The 15,192-nt window shown below is 35.7% G+C and overlaps 2 protein-coding genes across 2 annotated transcripts in view; one reads left to right on the top strand and one right to left on the bottom strand.

Annotated features, from left to right (window-relative positions):
- The window catches only part of LOC119421674 (ras-related protein Rab-26-like), a 156,412-nt gene that overhangs the window by 34,135 nt on the left and 107,085 nt on the right, over positions 1-15,192 (top strand). Inside the window, exon 5 of the mRNA XM_037689022.1 lies at positions 3,555-3,607. Coding sequence (XP_037544950.1) covers positions 3,555-3,607 — 53 coding nt within the window. The remainder of the gene's footprint in view (positions 1-3,554; positions 3,608-15,192) is intronic.
- Positions 1-15,192, bottom strand: part of cant1a (calcium activated nucleotidase 1a) — an 865,245-nt gene that overhangs the window by 805,294 nt on the left and 44,759 nt on the right. The gene's annotated exons all lie outside the window — the stretch shown is intronic.

Below are 15,192 nucleotides of genomic sequence, written 5' to 3'. Positions count from 1 at the left end.
AGAACATGAAAATAACACGAAAACCCCATTTTCACATTCAGCAACATCATAGCCAGAAACATTGCGCACATAATTCCTACCCAGCATGCTTTGCAGCACTCACACTGTCTCTGGGATGTGACTCTCTCACACATTTCTTCACACTTGAGTACAACCAAATTTATTATTGACAGAATAATGATGATGATGCACAGCAACTTTGTAGTTAGTTTTATAACCATAAAGAGGATTACTAAATTGAGTTAATTCATTATAATGAATGACATGAGGGAAACGTCCGACACACATTGAATGCATCAATGTGTGAGTTGTTGATGTAAATTATTTGAGTTGTGTTCACTTACAATGTTGTCACATTACAGACGGTCTTACATTGTCAATGAAAGCAGTGTATGACAAAAGTTAGCACTGTAGCATTAGCTTCTGCTAATTTTTTATCTGTTTAGCGGTTTAGTGTTAGCAAAGCTAAAATTTGTAGTGGTTTGCGAAGCTAACTTTATGGTTAGCTGTGCCCACCAATGAGCATTTCACATGATTTCATGATGATTTCAAATATTCAACATTATTCACGTTCACACGTCAAAATCAAATAAAACAAACTTCATTTGTGAATATGTTTTTATTTCTTAAAAGAATAAAAGAAAATATTTTAAATTAGTATAGTTGACTGGCCATACAAAGACAATCAACTTGAAGAAACAACCAGACATCATCCAGGTCAGAAGTAACGTTTAAAGAAAGCAGTTTGAGGTGAACTGAATGGACACCCTCAGATTCAGAGTTCATGTCAGTAGACCGTTTCTTCACGCCACATTTATTACCAAAAACTGGATAATTTTATGACTATAACTCATATCGGAGCATTATCTCAAGCTTTAAATTGTGACTATTTTTTATTTTTTACTTCATAAACAGTGTTATAATACAAGTTTGCAGTTTTATGGAAAGGAATCATTTGGTCTTAGGTGAATGATATTTTTGGAATAAAATAAACCTTTGTCTGAATCTGTGTGTTGAATTTAAAGTAGGCACAAAGTGAAAGTGTATTCCACTGATTACATGCGTCTTTCATTTTTTTTTTTTTTTTTTTTTAAACCACATATTTTTGGTTTGTGTATGATGCTCATTAATGGTTCCATTGTTTTGGGAATCAGAATGAATATGTGCAGCAGGATTTATTTTAGTGCATCATGATGCCTGTGGAGTTGTTATGTGTTTGATAGTTCATCACTTCTTCTCAGAGTCTAACCTTGTAAGTCTTTGGCAGGACTTTTAATTACTTTTCCTCTTGTGGTAAGAGACATATCACAGGAAGTCCACTCCTCCTGCACAGAGCCCTTTAAAATGCTGATCACTTTCCTTCCTGTCTGTTATACGAGCTGGAGTGATGGGAGAATTAAAATCCCCTCCAACTTGATTTATGTGGGGGTACACTTTGTCAGCTGTGAAGGAGAAAGTGTGAAGAGTCATCCAGTGTTTTTATCAGTTTGCAAAATTCAATTATTCTCTGTAGTCTCTTAAAAAGTTTTAGGTTTAAGTTTAGGTTCATCTTAAATTAGCCTCTGCAGACTTTTATAAACTTAAATCATACTAAAGTAGATTAACTGGGTTAGTTGATCTAATTTTCTTTTACTTGTTTAATTAACCAAATTACCAGTAGGTAGTAAGTAATTTTTGTTGAGGTTACTGGTAGCTCCATTGTTCATGCAACAATTTTAGATTCTATTAACTGCTTAGGCAATGTACAAAAGGAACTTTTTTTTTTTTTTTTGTATTTTATCAAAACTGTTTTTGTAATTTTTTTAACTTCTTCATATTTTTGTCCAGTTTTGTATCTTTTGTTTTGTTGCCTTTGTAAAGCATTTTGAGTTATCTTGAGCTTGAAAAGTGCTATACTTATACTGATTTAGTTGAATGACTCAAATAAATTATCAAAATGAAATTAATTTGAAAGTTTAAAGTTTGTTTAAAATGAATTCAGTTCAGTTCAATTCAGTTTATTTGCTGTATGTAGTGCCGTCACAACCGAAATCGTGTCAGGGCACTGAACAAAAACATTCATATACATAAAAGTAAGTTGACGTTAATTATTTGAGGCGCGGACTGCTTTGAGTTTAATTTCATTGAAGACTCTAATCTTGAGCATCTTGAATTGGATTCATGAAAGTTAATCCCTTCAAATCTTCTGATTCAACTAAAGCGTACAAAGTTGATTCTTCAAAAGTCAAATATTTATTGCGACAATTGTTTAAAACGCATTTTAACATTTATTAATGTGTTGTTTTATAGAGAGTACATGATGACCAGAACACTTCTTTTGTGTCCTGGATGAATAAATATCAGCAGAGATTAGATAAGTTCCCTCTGTTTGCCCCATATTCCCTTTCATATTTATTACAATAATTCCTCTTTGCTGCTGCAGATTAATAGACCAATAGGTGAACTCTGTTCAGCCCACCAATGAGTTCCTTTTTTAATAAAACTAGATTTTAAATCATAAAACAAACTTACTTAATGGCATTAACTGCTGGATGTCTGGCCCCTGAGCTCTTGGCTTTCAGGAACTTTGGACCCCTGAGCAATTTAGTCGATCAGTCCTGCTTTAGAAGTGGCATGCTAGGCTAATGTTTTTGTTTTTATCTGAGCTTGGTATGGTATTTTGAATTGTCTAATTTGTAAAAGTGAGCATGTAAAGAAAAAGGAATAGTTCAGAAACTAACATCTGAGATCTGATTTAGTGAATTTAGTGAGGCATGCATATTTTAAATAAATGACTTTCTACAAATAACAAAAATTTAACTGTTTTTGCAACTCACAGTTAAAGTGTGTTTCCTTTTCTCTGCTAGGCTGTAGAAGGAAGTACTTCAGGGTTATTTGATGCTGCTCTGATTGCATTTTCAGAATCTGATTTGTGACTTTAGGATTTATAATGTGATGCATATTTTATTGGAAAGCTAAATTTGTAATGGGAATATATGAAGATTTTTATTGAGTGCATGAGGTGAAATGGTACTGAAGGGGCAAAATGAATCATAAACTGCACGTCACATTTTTCTTATTATTTTCCTTCCTCCTTCAGGTTTCTAACAGTTTAGCTTGCTTTATTCATATTTGCTTTGCTTTTTTAGTTTATCTGTTTACAGTCTTTCTTTAGTGCACTAATCTTTTCTCATTTGACTCCATCTATAAAAAAATTGGCTTCTCAAAATATATATTGTATTTTTACTCAGAGAGAAAATTTGTTCCATTTTTCTCACAATCTTTGCCATGAACCATTGAGTGATGACAAATTACAGGAGAGACTTGTAACACGTCTGGCTGAGCCATGTTATCATTGTGGTCTCATTTATTTTTCCTCCCCGCTGGTTTTCTGCAGAACAAAAACCAGTTAACAAGCCCTCTGCCGACAGTGAAAGTACAAAATAGCTGCTTTTTATTTTCAATGGGTTTAAGCAATTGAGGTTGGAGCATAAATTGAAATGTTTTGCATCAAAGTGTTTAACATTTTACTCTTGCTGCTGCTTTATGTACTTATAATATTTTATTTTTTTCAGCTCTCCTTTTGCTGTACGACGTCACTAACAAATCGTCCTTCGACAACATACAGGTTGGTCACCGTTTTTGTCTCTTGACTCATTCTGGGTTAGGTCCAGCTCCTTTCTCTCACTTGTTGCATGAACAGACGTTGTTGTTCTTCCATCAACTCGTGCTCCAAAAGTTACATCTATAGATGAGAACATTTTGTTCTTTTCACACAAAATGCTCAAATGAGACAAAAGTCTCTCGTGACTTAAATGGGGAAATAAACATGTACGATTCTGATTTTTTTTTTATGGTGAAATGCAGAAAATCTAGAGGATTTTTTAGGGGAGTGTAAGGGGACACACCCCTCAGACAAACATCATTCCTTGTGTTTGAAACTGTTACGATACGACAAATATTTTCTCTTGGGAACGAACAGACATCATTTTACAAATATTCGTCTCAGTTCACAAACTTCCCAAGTTGACACTACTGTAATTAAAAAATAAAACTTATTGTGTTAACCTCACAAACACAATATGAACTCATTTCCCATGAAACTGAGAGTTCGTTTTTAAAGAGGCTTTGTTCAATTTAACCTTGGAGTTTCTAAACATCCGAACTCGCTACATTTGATATTTTCCCTTATCAAAAAGAAGTACTTTTCTCAGTCTCGTTCTCATGGGAAGATGGAACAAAAAGAAAAAGCCTTTGTCGTCTAATGACGTTGCTTTTTCAAGAGATTTATTGTCAACGGTAACACCTCTGTTAAAACATTGCATGTTTTAAGTTTAATTCAAAAGCTGTCATATTTTGAATGTATATTCACGAGAAATTTGTGTTTAAGTAATCCTCTCAAGATAATACATTTGTCTTGTTTTCTCTTGAGAATGAAACTTTTGAGGCAGAACGCAATGATTTTATATTTATTTAATAAGTCTTGTTAAAAAAAAAAAACCAAAGACTAAGCTTCTAAACCGCCTCAAAATCTACCTGTAATTCCGACCTGACTGGTTGAGAAAGTAAAAAAAAAAAAAAACTATGCCCTTTCTTGTGGCTTAACCAATCCTCAGTCTGTTTGAACACAGACTTGAGTTTTGTCTTGTGAGAAGAATCCTTGACTTCGGAGAATTGAAAGAAGTACCTGCAAGAGAGAAAGTCAGACAAAAAGAAAAATATGGCATTCAAAGAACCCAGCATTTAACCGTCACCATAACCCAGGGCTCCAGTTGTTTACCATGCAACTAGAATCCCACTGTAGAGAAGTGGTAAATCCCAGCTGACTGCCAGAACCAGTAACCATGGACCTTTGTTCCTCCAACCAATAACAGGTGAACTTTGAGGAAACTTCAACCTCTCAGTCACCAGAACATCTGAGACTTTGCTGGTATCTTAGCAGCTGTAGGAAACCACTCAATACCTATCTACATCCTGGTAGAAGAAAGCTTTTCTAATGCTTTGCTAGTGATCATTCATTCAACCTTTATTTAGACAGGTAAATCCCATTGAGCCTCGAGGACTCATTAACAAGAGAGACCTGATTAAGGTCAAGGTGTCCACACTTAGAAGCAGCTCACCTTAGATATATTTTAACCACTTCGCAAACAGAAACCAGTCCTAAGTCTGCCTTTAAAGTTTCAAATTAACTTTAATTATAATTAGATCTTTGATTCAGTAATTTGATAATAAGTACTGTTGTTATGCATATATTTCACTATCCTTATCCCACGTTATTATTTTTATAATAAAAAAAAACATGAAAACATAACTGAATGTGATTATTTTTGGCTTATCTGTGTGTATCAATTGATTCAATCCCTTTAGGAAAATAATCCACGTTACTTTGCTAATTTGGGGCAAGAGACTGATTAGACTTATTTCCTCTATAGAGAGGTGGTGCCCAAAAACAAGGTTATAGCTCATAATTAATAAACATATATTTACACCCCATACCGCTACAGGGGGAAATGGAAGTTGATGAATTTGGAAGAAATAAGCTTTTAAAGATTTGGACCAATTTGACTTTATTGCCTCAAATAGGAGGAAAAGCCATCAGAATGGGATTTAGTAAAGTGTTCTCATTCTCACAATAAGATATTTACAGTCTCATTGTGAAGCATGTCACAAAGTAAATCTGTTAATTTTTAGTTCAAACAAGCAGAATATGAAGTCCAAAGAGTATTGGGGTGTTACTGTACTTTCTGCCGTACCAGTCGCACCGCCATATAAGTCGCATCAGTCCATATTTGTCTAATAAAGTGGAAAATCCATAAATATGTCGCTTCGCCTTATAAGTCGCATCTATTATGCATCACCGCTGACATTGCGTTTGTTACGCATCACTGCTGACAATCCGGAAATGTGGGCCAAACCCAGAAATGTGGGTTGGTGTTGTGCCAAAATCTGATGGGCTGCCAAATGGCAGCCGTGGGAGCGTGCACGGGAGGAATTTAACAAGTCTTTAACATTGCTCTAAATTATATTGGTGTGTATCAATCTAACATTTGCTTAATAAATGCACTTTAATGTTAAAATTAGCTGCATTTCGCCGGTGCGGTGCAGCTGGATTGACGGTCGGTCCAAGCAGCAAGCAGAACCAAGGTGGGAAGTCTATGGCAAGCCGACTGTATCATTAAAAGCTGGTGAAGATTCTCAGTCAACCAGGACATGGTAAATTCAAAAAAGTTCAAGAAAAAAGTATAAAGTATAATAAATAAAGTCCACTTGTTTTTGTCTTGAACTTTTTTGAATTTGTCATTATAGCCAGGTTTCCCTATTACATGCTACAACAGCATGCCATACTTCTATTACTACTCTGCTACCATCAAGTGGCTGAAAGTGGTACTGCTCTTTTTTCTTTTTTTTTTCCAGTTAGAATGAATAAAAACAGTCATAGCCAAAAAATGGTTTATAAATATGAGGAAAAATCCATAAATGTCGCTTCGGTCTATAAGTCGCAGGGCATGTAAATTATGCAAAAACCTATGACTTATACAAAGAAAAATACTGTAAATATGACCTCTGACCTCTTGTTTATACATTTTACTGCAGCTCCTGTTTCCTGAAGGGGTGATTGCTTTTTAGCAATTTAGTTAGAATCTGTTTTACGAGTCTCCGAGGAGAGATTTGTCTTCTTTAAGTGATTAAGATAAACAATTATGATGCTGTGAGAAGACTCAATGAAGAACTCTGGGACCAGCTTCAGTTCAGATACCAGCATGTTGTCGATATGAATATGTCTAAATGTTTCAGTGTGGCAGGAACAATTAAGGTGAGAATGGATAAACTGTTGCAAAGAGCTCCCAGCTGAGTCTTTGTGTTACTGAGATAAAGTGAAAGCATTTTTGCGTTGTGGTGCCCGGTCTGTCTGGTGCAGGGAAAATGTTAAATGTTCACGCTTTATGCACAATGTCAACAAAAGCTCTTATAAAACAGATTAAATTATTAAAGATGAGACTGATAAAAAATCCCATAAGCAGACCAGTTCAGTCCAGAGTTCCTATTTAGATCATAGCTTTGATTAGAGATTTTGACGCAATTTAAATAACAGTTTAAAATTGGCTAAATATTCATATTTATCTTATAGATTCAACTAACAAAAAAAAGACAATTTAAAAGAAATCTGCCCTAATAAACTTTTGTTTGATTTTATTTATTGTGTATTTTATTTAAATAAGTAATTTATTAAATAAAATCACCACTATGACAGCATACAGAATGTTGCGCACATTCTGCAGTTACATTTTGCTGATAAGTGTATAATTAAGCTTTGGAGGAGACAAGACCACAGAGATTATTTAGCAGCACACAACAGAATGCCATAAAATTACTTTTTCTTTTTTTTTTTTTATCTGTAACCCCATGTTTTGAAGACCAGTTTTCTATTATCTAAATTATACATGGTCTTAATTTAAAATCACACAGGGAAACGGCACAAAAGTCTTTGTTTAATTCATTGTGGTGGAATCAGTCCTGAAAGTCTACTAAATTATCCGTTTAATTATTTTTAAGGCACTGTAATCAGAATTTTGCATTCCTGACATTTTTTCCAAGAAAACTATTAGACAAAGTTAACATGGCAATTTTCTTTTAATATTCTGAAGATATGAAAAAATTAACAAATATTTTACAAATAATCTTTCAAATTGTGCATAAATAAATAGAGTTTGATAAAAGTAATCTTGTTTTAAAATAAGAGACATGGTTATTTGCTGGGATTTAGACGGTATATAATGAAAATAAAAGAACATTTTACAAATACTTCCCCATTTCCTGTTCAATATTTTAAACGAATCTAAAATGTATTGTGCATAAGCGATACTTATATCAAGACATGATCTATAAATGTTTACAACTTTGAAGCAGAAAAAGAAGATACATTTTAACACACACACACCATCACTGTAATGCCACTTTAACTGGTGATATGTGACTTATCTGCGCTGCTGCTTATCCATGCTGCTGCTTATCCATGCTGCTGCTTATCCATGCTGCTGATTTATTGCCTGTATTCATAACCATCTGTTCATACAAACTCATGTTTGAGTTGCTGTTTAATATACTGTATTATTGTACATTATTAGTGTTTGGCATATACTGTGTCTTAGATCCTTGTATACAGTTTATATTTATATTTTATATTTTGTCTATGTTCGGGTGTATATGGGAGCTTGTGTAAACCATTTTGTTCCACCTCATGTACCACATGTGATAAAAATGTCAATAAAGAACCTTTAACCTTGAACACACACACACACACATGCATATATAATGAGAAGTGTAAATTGGATTTAGTTAATAATCATAATAAAAATGATAATAATAATTAAAACAATAATAACAATAAATTGTGACCTTCACTCTATGACTTTGTAATGAGCAAAGACTGTGAAGGACACATTAGTTTGACAAGAAATGGAAGTTTTCAGAGTTTTTACGCCCACAATAGAAATATTACAGGTTAAAAAAATGTCTGGAGCACTTTACCATTTAAAAATAAATAAATTATGTCACAGTTCAGCACTTGTAAACATCAGATAATAAGCAGGTATGGCTGTAAAACTGAACCTTTCACAAGCTTCCATTTTCTCTTTACTGCCCTTCACATCACTGTAATGTTTGTCAGAGAGGTTAAAGTCGTTCCAGTCGTCTCTCTGCTGTTTCTGTCTGTGAACGAAGTGAACCATACTGTTCAAAGAGAGGCCATTTTTCAGCTGCTTTATTTGACATTGGGCACTAAATTGCTTCTTCTTTTTTTTTTTTTTTTTTTTTTTTTAAGAAAACACTCCACATGCTCGCTCTAATGGAGGAAAAAGGTTGTTTGTTACCAGTCCATGTCAGAAAAATGTGACATGTCTAGAGCTCTGATCACTGAAGCAGGAAAGATTCTGCTCAAGTTCAGATGTGAGCAAGAATCCAAACCGAAAGCGGAAAGAGAGAATAAGAACACAAACATGTTGGAAGGAGCCACAGGGGAATATGAGAAACAAACTGTCAGCAATCTGACACACGGTTTACCTTCACGTGTTGAGCAGGGTCTCTAGCATCTTCAAGATCCAACACGCAGCGCTTCGAACATTCTTTCACAAACAAGTTTCTTCTGTCTGAAAATCTGCTTTTGGTCTAATCCCAGTCTCAACTCCAAGGACACTCTGTCTAATATATTAAAAGGGATTAATGCTCTTTATTTATTTCAATCTCAAACTAGTTATTTTAATAACCAATGCTCAAGTTCACACAGTGCTTTAGTTCATGTACTTCAGATTTAATTGCTTCTCTGTTATTGTTAGTACCCCCGTCTCTTAAGATAAGATAAGATAGAATTTTATTGATCCTGCATGAAATTGTTGAAATATGGTTAAACTCCCAGTAAAGCTCCTCTTGTTCATTTTATGTTTCATACTTTTAACGTTTCTCTGCTTGCAAACCAAGATCAGGACAGTCTTGTTTGAATACGATGGACCTGGCTTCCAAGCAAAGTTTGGCATGTGCCTTCAGTTTTATATTTGACTTGAAAGCAAAGCGAGTATTTTGTCAATGATGGGTTTCTCCACAAAGTGTCCACATACACACCCAGATCCTGCCCTCAAGGGGAAGAATATTTTTTTAAGTATAAAATTCTGACGGTTTGTCCTAAACGTCTCTTCGTCAAAACATCTTGACACAGTTTATGTTCGTCTGATACAAAAACATCTTTTTTGTTCAGTTCAAAAATCCCAGAAAACATTAATATTATCCATAAAAGCTCTCATTTGAATGTACTTGTGCAAACAATTGTCAATTATATTTTCCTATTTAGTAACAGTATACTGTAAGGGCACCAAGTAGGGGAGTAGTGGCGCAGAGGTTAGAGAATGTGAGCCTGTGATTGGTGGTTTGATCCAACGGACCAGTAACATCAAAATGTGGGTGGGAAAGGTGAAGCACCCACATTTTCCCCACTCTGAACCCTTGAGCAAGGTCCTTAGCCCCCACCATCTGAACCTCCGGGTTCCCTAGTCTGCAGTTCTCTGCTCCACACAGAGGGCTGTGGTAGCTCGGTTGCGTCAGGAAGGGCTTCCGGCGTAAAATCAACTACCATGAGCAGCTGAAAGAAGAAAATAATAAATAAAAACAAAAAGATTTAAAAACTGTATTGCACAAATTGATCAAATTAGTTAAAAAATAAATTTTATGTAAAATACAAAGTTTTTTTTTTTTTTTTTTTTACAGGGAATATGTGGAATAAAAACGATTTAACTTTTTAAGAAGCAAGAGAACAAAATATAAAGAGACTGAAACTTGACTGCACCACACATCCATTTTCTTCTGTTTGTCCAGAACTGGATCACATGAGTAATGGTCCGAACTGAGATCCCGTAACTTTCCTCTCTCCAGCTGCTGTTTTCAGCTCTTCAAAGGGATGTGTGATGGCTTTTTCTATCAGCTAAAAAATAGAATTCCTCCAGTAAATGTTTTGTTCAGCCTAAGACTCTCCCCCTTGTGGGACATTTTTAAAATACACTGCTTGGCCAAAAAAAATTTGCCACCAAAAAAAAAAAAAAAGGTTGCACACTAATATTTTGTTGGACCGCCTTTAGCTTTGATTACGTCATGTATTCGCTGTGGCATTGTTTTGATAAGCTTCTGCAATGTCACAAGATCTATTTCCCTCCAGTGTTGCATTAATTTTTCACCAAGCTCTTGCATTGATGATGGCAGATTCTGACCACTGCGCAAAGCCTTCTCCAACACATCCGAAAGATTCTCAAAGGGGTTAAGGTCTGGACACTGTGGTGACCAGTACATGTGTGAAAATGATGCTTCATGCTCCCAGAATCACTCTTTCACAATTCAAGCCAAATGAATCCTGGCATTGTCATCTTGGAATAAGCCCGTGACATCAGGGAAGAAAAAAATCCATTGATGGAATAACTTGGTCATTCATAATATTCAGGTAGTCAGCTGACTTCATTCTTTGAACACGTACTGTTTCTGAACCTAGACCAGACCAACTGCAGCAACCCCAGATCATAGCACTGCCCCCACAGGCTTGTACAGTAGACACTAGGCATGATGGGTGCATCACTTCACCTGCCGCTCTTCTTACCCTGATGCGCCCATCACTCTGGAACAGGGTCAGTCTGGACTCATCAGACCACATGACCTTTTTTCCATTGCTCCAGAGTCCAATCTTTATGCTCCCTAGCAAACTGAAGCCTTTTTTTTTTCCAGTTAGCCTCATTGATTAGTGGTTTTCTTAAGGCTACACAACTGTTCAGTTCCAATCCCTTGAGTTTCTTTCACATTATGTGTCTGGAAATGCTCTTACTTTCACTATTAAACATAGCCCTGAGTGCTACTGTTGTTTTTCTTTTATTTGATTTCACCAAACGTTAAAGTGATCGCCGATCACAATCATTCAGGATTTTTTTTCTGCCACATTTCTTCCTCAAAGACGATTGGTCCCCACGATCCTTCCAGTTTTTAATAATGTGTTGGACAGTTCTTAACCCAATTTTAGTCGTTTCTACAATCTCCTTAGATGTTTTCTCTGCTTGATGAATGCCAATGATTTGACCCTTCTCCAACAGACTGACATCTTTTCCACAACCACGCGATGTGTCTTTCAACATGGTTGGTTAAGAAATGAGAAGCAACTCATTGCACCAGTTGGGGTTAAATAACTTGTTGCCAGCTGAAAGATAATCACCCATGCAGTAATTATCCAGTAGGAGGCTTGTATCTATTTGCTAAGTTAAATCCAGGTGGCGATTTTCTTTTGACCAGGCAGTGTATCTCCCATGAAAAACACCAAGATTTTCTTAACAGATGATCAGCTCATTGGATATTACGTATGTGTTTTGTTCAGCTTGTAAAAAAAAGTTTCTTTCTAAATCTGTTATGATTTTACGCCCTTAAACCCTCATCACTCTGCAGATCCCTTGCTGTGTGTTTCTTTATACTTTTTTTTTTTTTTCTTCTGGAGCTCCTTCTCTTGTGACCTCCTCATCTTGTCTCCTGGACTTTAATTTGCTGCTGCTCCGTCTGGCATTTCACCCAACAATTTTTTCCCCTGCTGACTCTTTTATTAAACTACTATCCAAGCAGTGGTTGAAGCCTGGAACATTTTCAGGACTCTTAAAAGACAGCAGCTTTGAAGCCATCCGTGTGTTTGACTGCTGATCAAACTGCCAGTTTAACACAAGTTTGAGCAGTTGTGCTTCATCTATGATTTCTTCATGTAAAAACCATCTTAAAATATTGTCACGTCATCTCAATGAAAGTTGCTCAGTTTGTTTTTTTCTAGTAATGCATGCTAAATGACAGATGCTGTGGTGCTCAGATTCCTTGCTGAGACTGTTGCACATAATTATTTGAAACTGTTTCATCTCCTGCAGAGTAGAGGTATTCTTAGGAGGCACAGCTTGACAAGTTCGTCCCCACTTTCTTCAGCACCCCCGCCTTCATCCACTGCTCTCCCGCTCACTCAGTGTCTGCAAATGGAAAAAGAAATGTTTGCTGCGAGCTGCAGATTGCTGCCGGCACTCCGCTGCCTAACGAGCATTAACTCAGGTTAATGAACACTAATGGTGATGAATGCCGCTCTCAGGGAACGGGCTAAATTAGATGAGCAAATACATTTTTCTTTTGTACCTCATTCCTCTTTCTCCCTGCAGTAAATCACTGTCTTTTCACCAAAGACCTAACTAGGAGAACATAATCGCACCATTGTAGCTGTCCATCATCATGAGGAGAAACGTTTGACATTTAAAGCATAATAAACTCGGTTGAGACAATTTCCTAGAATTTCTTGATGTTCTGCATCTGGATCACCTAGCTAAGAATCTAATTATTTAAGTCAAACTCTTAAAACTCAAAAATATTTATCACCTGCTGCCAAAGGCAAAGAGGCAACAAAAGCTTTTCTTACGTGCATTTGTGTTGTGTTAGCAAAATATTTCATGGACCTGTCAGATTTACAGATATTGAGCTAATATTTGAAGTGTCCGTAGCTGAGAGTTATCCTCAGCACTTACTTTTAGTGTCTAACATATCTCAAAAAATATTACAATATTAAATGAGATTGTGCATAATGTTATTTTAAAACTTCGATCCTTGTCTGCATGATATAAAGTTATTTTATGTTAACATTCTGACATAAATAACATCAGATGAGATGCATTTCTTAGAGAAAGGCTTTTAATTTTATTTGTCACCTTTTCTTGTTTTTCTTTCAGCTGCAGAAGGGAACAATGTTGATGCTTTTAATCACATTGGCATATAATTCAATGACTTGTTCTCTTAGTCTCAGATGTTATTGTAGCAGGAATACTGGGGCCTTCTCAACAGGAGGATGATTTTCTTTTTGAAAAGCTGCAATAAGAACACTACAAACATCCTTGCAGGCTTCTGCTGCAAATAGTTTTCCTCCAAAGAGCTGTCTTGTTTCTGTGGTGTCATCACTTTAAAAGTCACATCAGTTGCCGTTTATGAAAATCAGAAAAATTATCTGATCCACAGTTCGTTTCATCTTCACATGCAGTTCACAAAATAAAACATTTTTGTGATAAAAAGGGATTTTCTATCAAGAACGGAAACTGGTATTGGTACTTTCATACCTAATGAAGGCAATTTTGTACTCTGAAGTACAGGTATTTTTGTGGATACAGTAGTCCCTCGCTACTTCGCAGTTTGTTTTTCGCGGACTCGCTCTATCGCAGTTTTTCAAAATAAGATTGGCCACGACACGCAATTGGATGAATGATGGATGCGCTGCACAATGGGCATGGAATTTTCTATGTAAAATGAATTACTTAGCACCTGCTGCACCTTTGTGCAGCCCACACAGCAGGATAAGCTTCCTCCTGCAGCTGATCAGCTGATCTCTGTGCAGAATGGAAAAGTGGGCGTGGCCGAGAGTGCAGCATAGGCAGAGAGCTGAAATCATGATCACTGTGCTCTTTTTTTAAGAGCATTTAGAGTTTAGAAACATTGTATAGAATATTGCAGTAGTGTGAAAAGGGTTTAAAACACCTTATAAATATTTAAATAACTACTACTTACTAGTTGTAATACTATTCCTACTTTGCGGTTTTTCACTTATCGCGGGGCTTCAAGGTACAGATCCCCCAATGATAAATGGGACTGTTGTATACCCTAAACGAAGCCTGTAGACAACTTTGTTTTGCACAACTATTTCTAAAGGGCATCCATGGGGTGAAAGATAGGTTGAAATTGTGGGGTTGTGAACTCTTAAGGCGCCTCAGAACTCTGCCGCTCTGCCTGGGGAGTTGAGCACGAACATCAGAGTCAGAGAGTCAGAGATTCTTTGTTGTCGTCCGCACCACATGTGGTACATGTGGTGGAACGAAATTATGTACACAGGGTCCCTGTTACATCCAAAAATAAGATGTAAAATAAAAACAATGATAACATCTAAGATATGAACCAAGAAAAACATCAACCAAAAATACACTAAGCACCAATAGCTCACATGTTGTGGTTCTGAAGTTGCAGTTCTGTTCCAGAATGAAAGTGAGACACCAGTTCTTGGATTAGCTGTAACTGATAACATATTGTCATTGTGAAGAGAGGCCATAATTTTTAGGGGGATATTTTAAACACAAACTCTTCAAAAGAGAAGTGGAAAAATGCCTTTAGTTACATGTTACAGCAGATTAGAAAACAGATTAGAAAACGGAACAATAATGTATATTATCCGAATAACGATGTTGGACAAGCTTTTACTTCAGACTTTCTTCTGAAATTACTAAATACATAACCATTGTTGTGTTAAGACAGGAAGAACAATGCTGTATGGATATTCCATGTTATTTTAGAGTTGAACATAAAATACAGGACTAAATATTTAACAGTTTACCTATAGTTCACAAGCAAACAGTGATGTGCGTTAAATGTCATAATTTTTCACATTTTTCTGTCTGTTCCTGAGTTTAAAATGCTGCAGAGATTTTTGCTAAATCCTGCCTGATGACGAGCACACAGAGGCTAAGTTTTATGAAAGTTTTAAATAGAAAATGTACTCCACTTAGCATTTTGTTTAGTTTTTATTTTTAATTTGTGAATGTCCTTCATATTACACACAACATTGCATCAAATGAGAATGTGCATTCTATATTGTACCTTTATTTATATTTATATATATATATATATATATATATATATATA

Source organism: Nematolebias whitei, chromosome 15, assembly GCF_014905685.2.
Source record: "Nematolebias whitei isolate Nwh7 chromosome 15, NemWhi1, whole genome shotgun sequence".
Lineage (NCBI taxonomy): Eukaryota > Metazoa > Chordata > Actinopteri > Cyprinodontiformes > Rivulidae > Nematolebias > Nematolebias whitei.
This window is presented reverse-complemented; position numbering and strand designations above follow the sequence as displayed.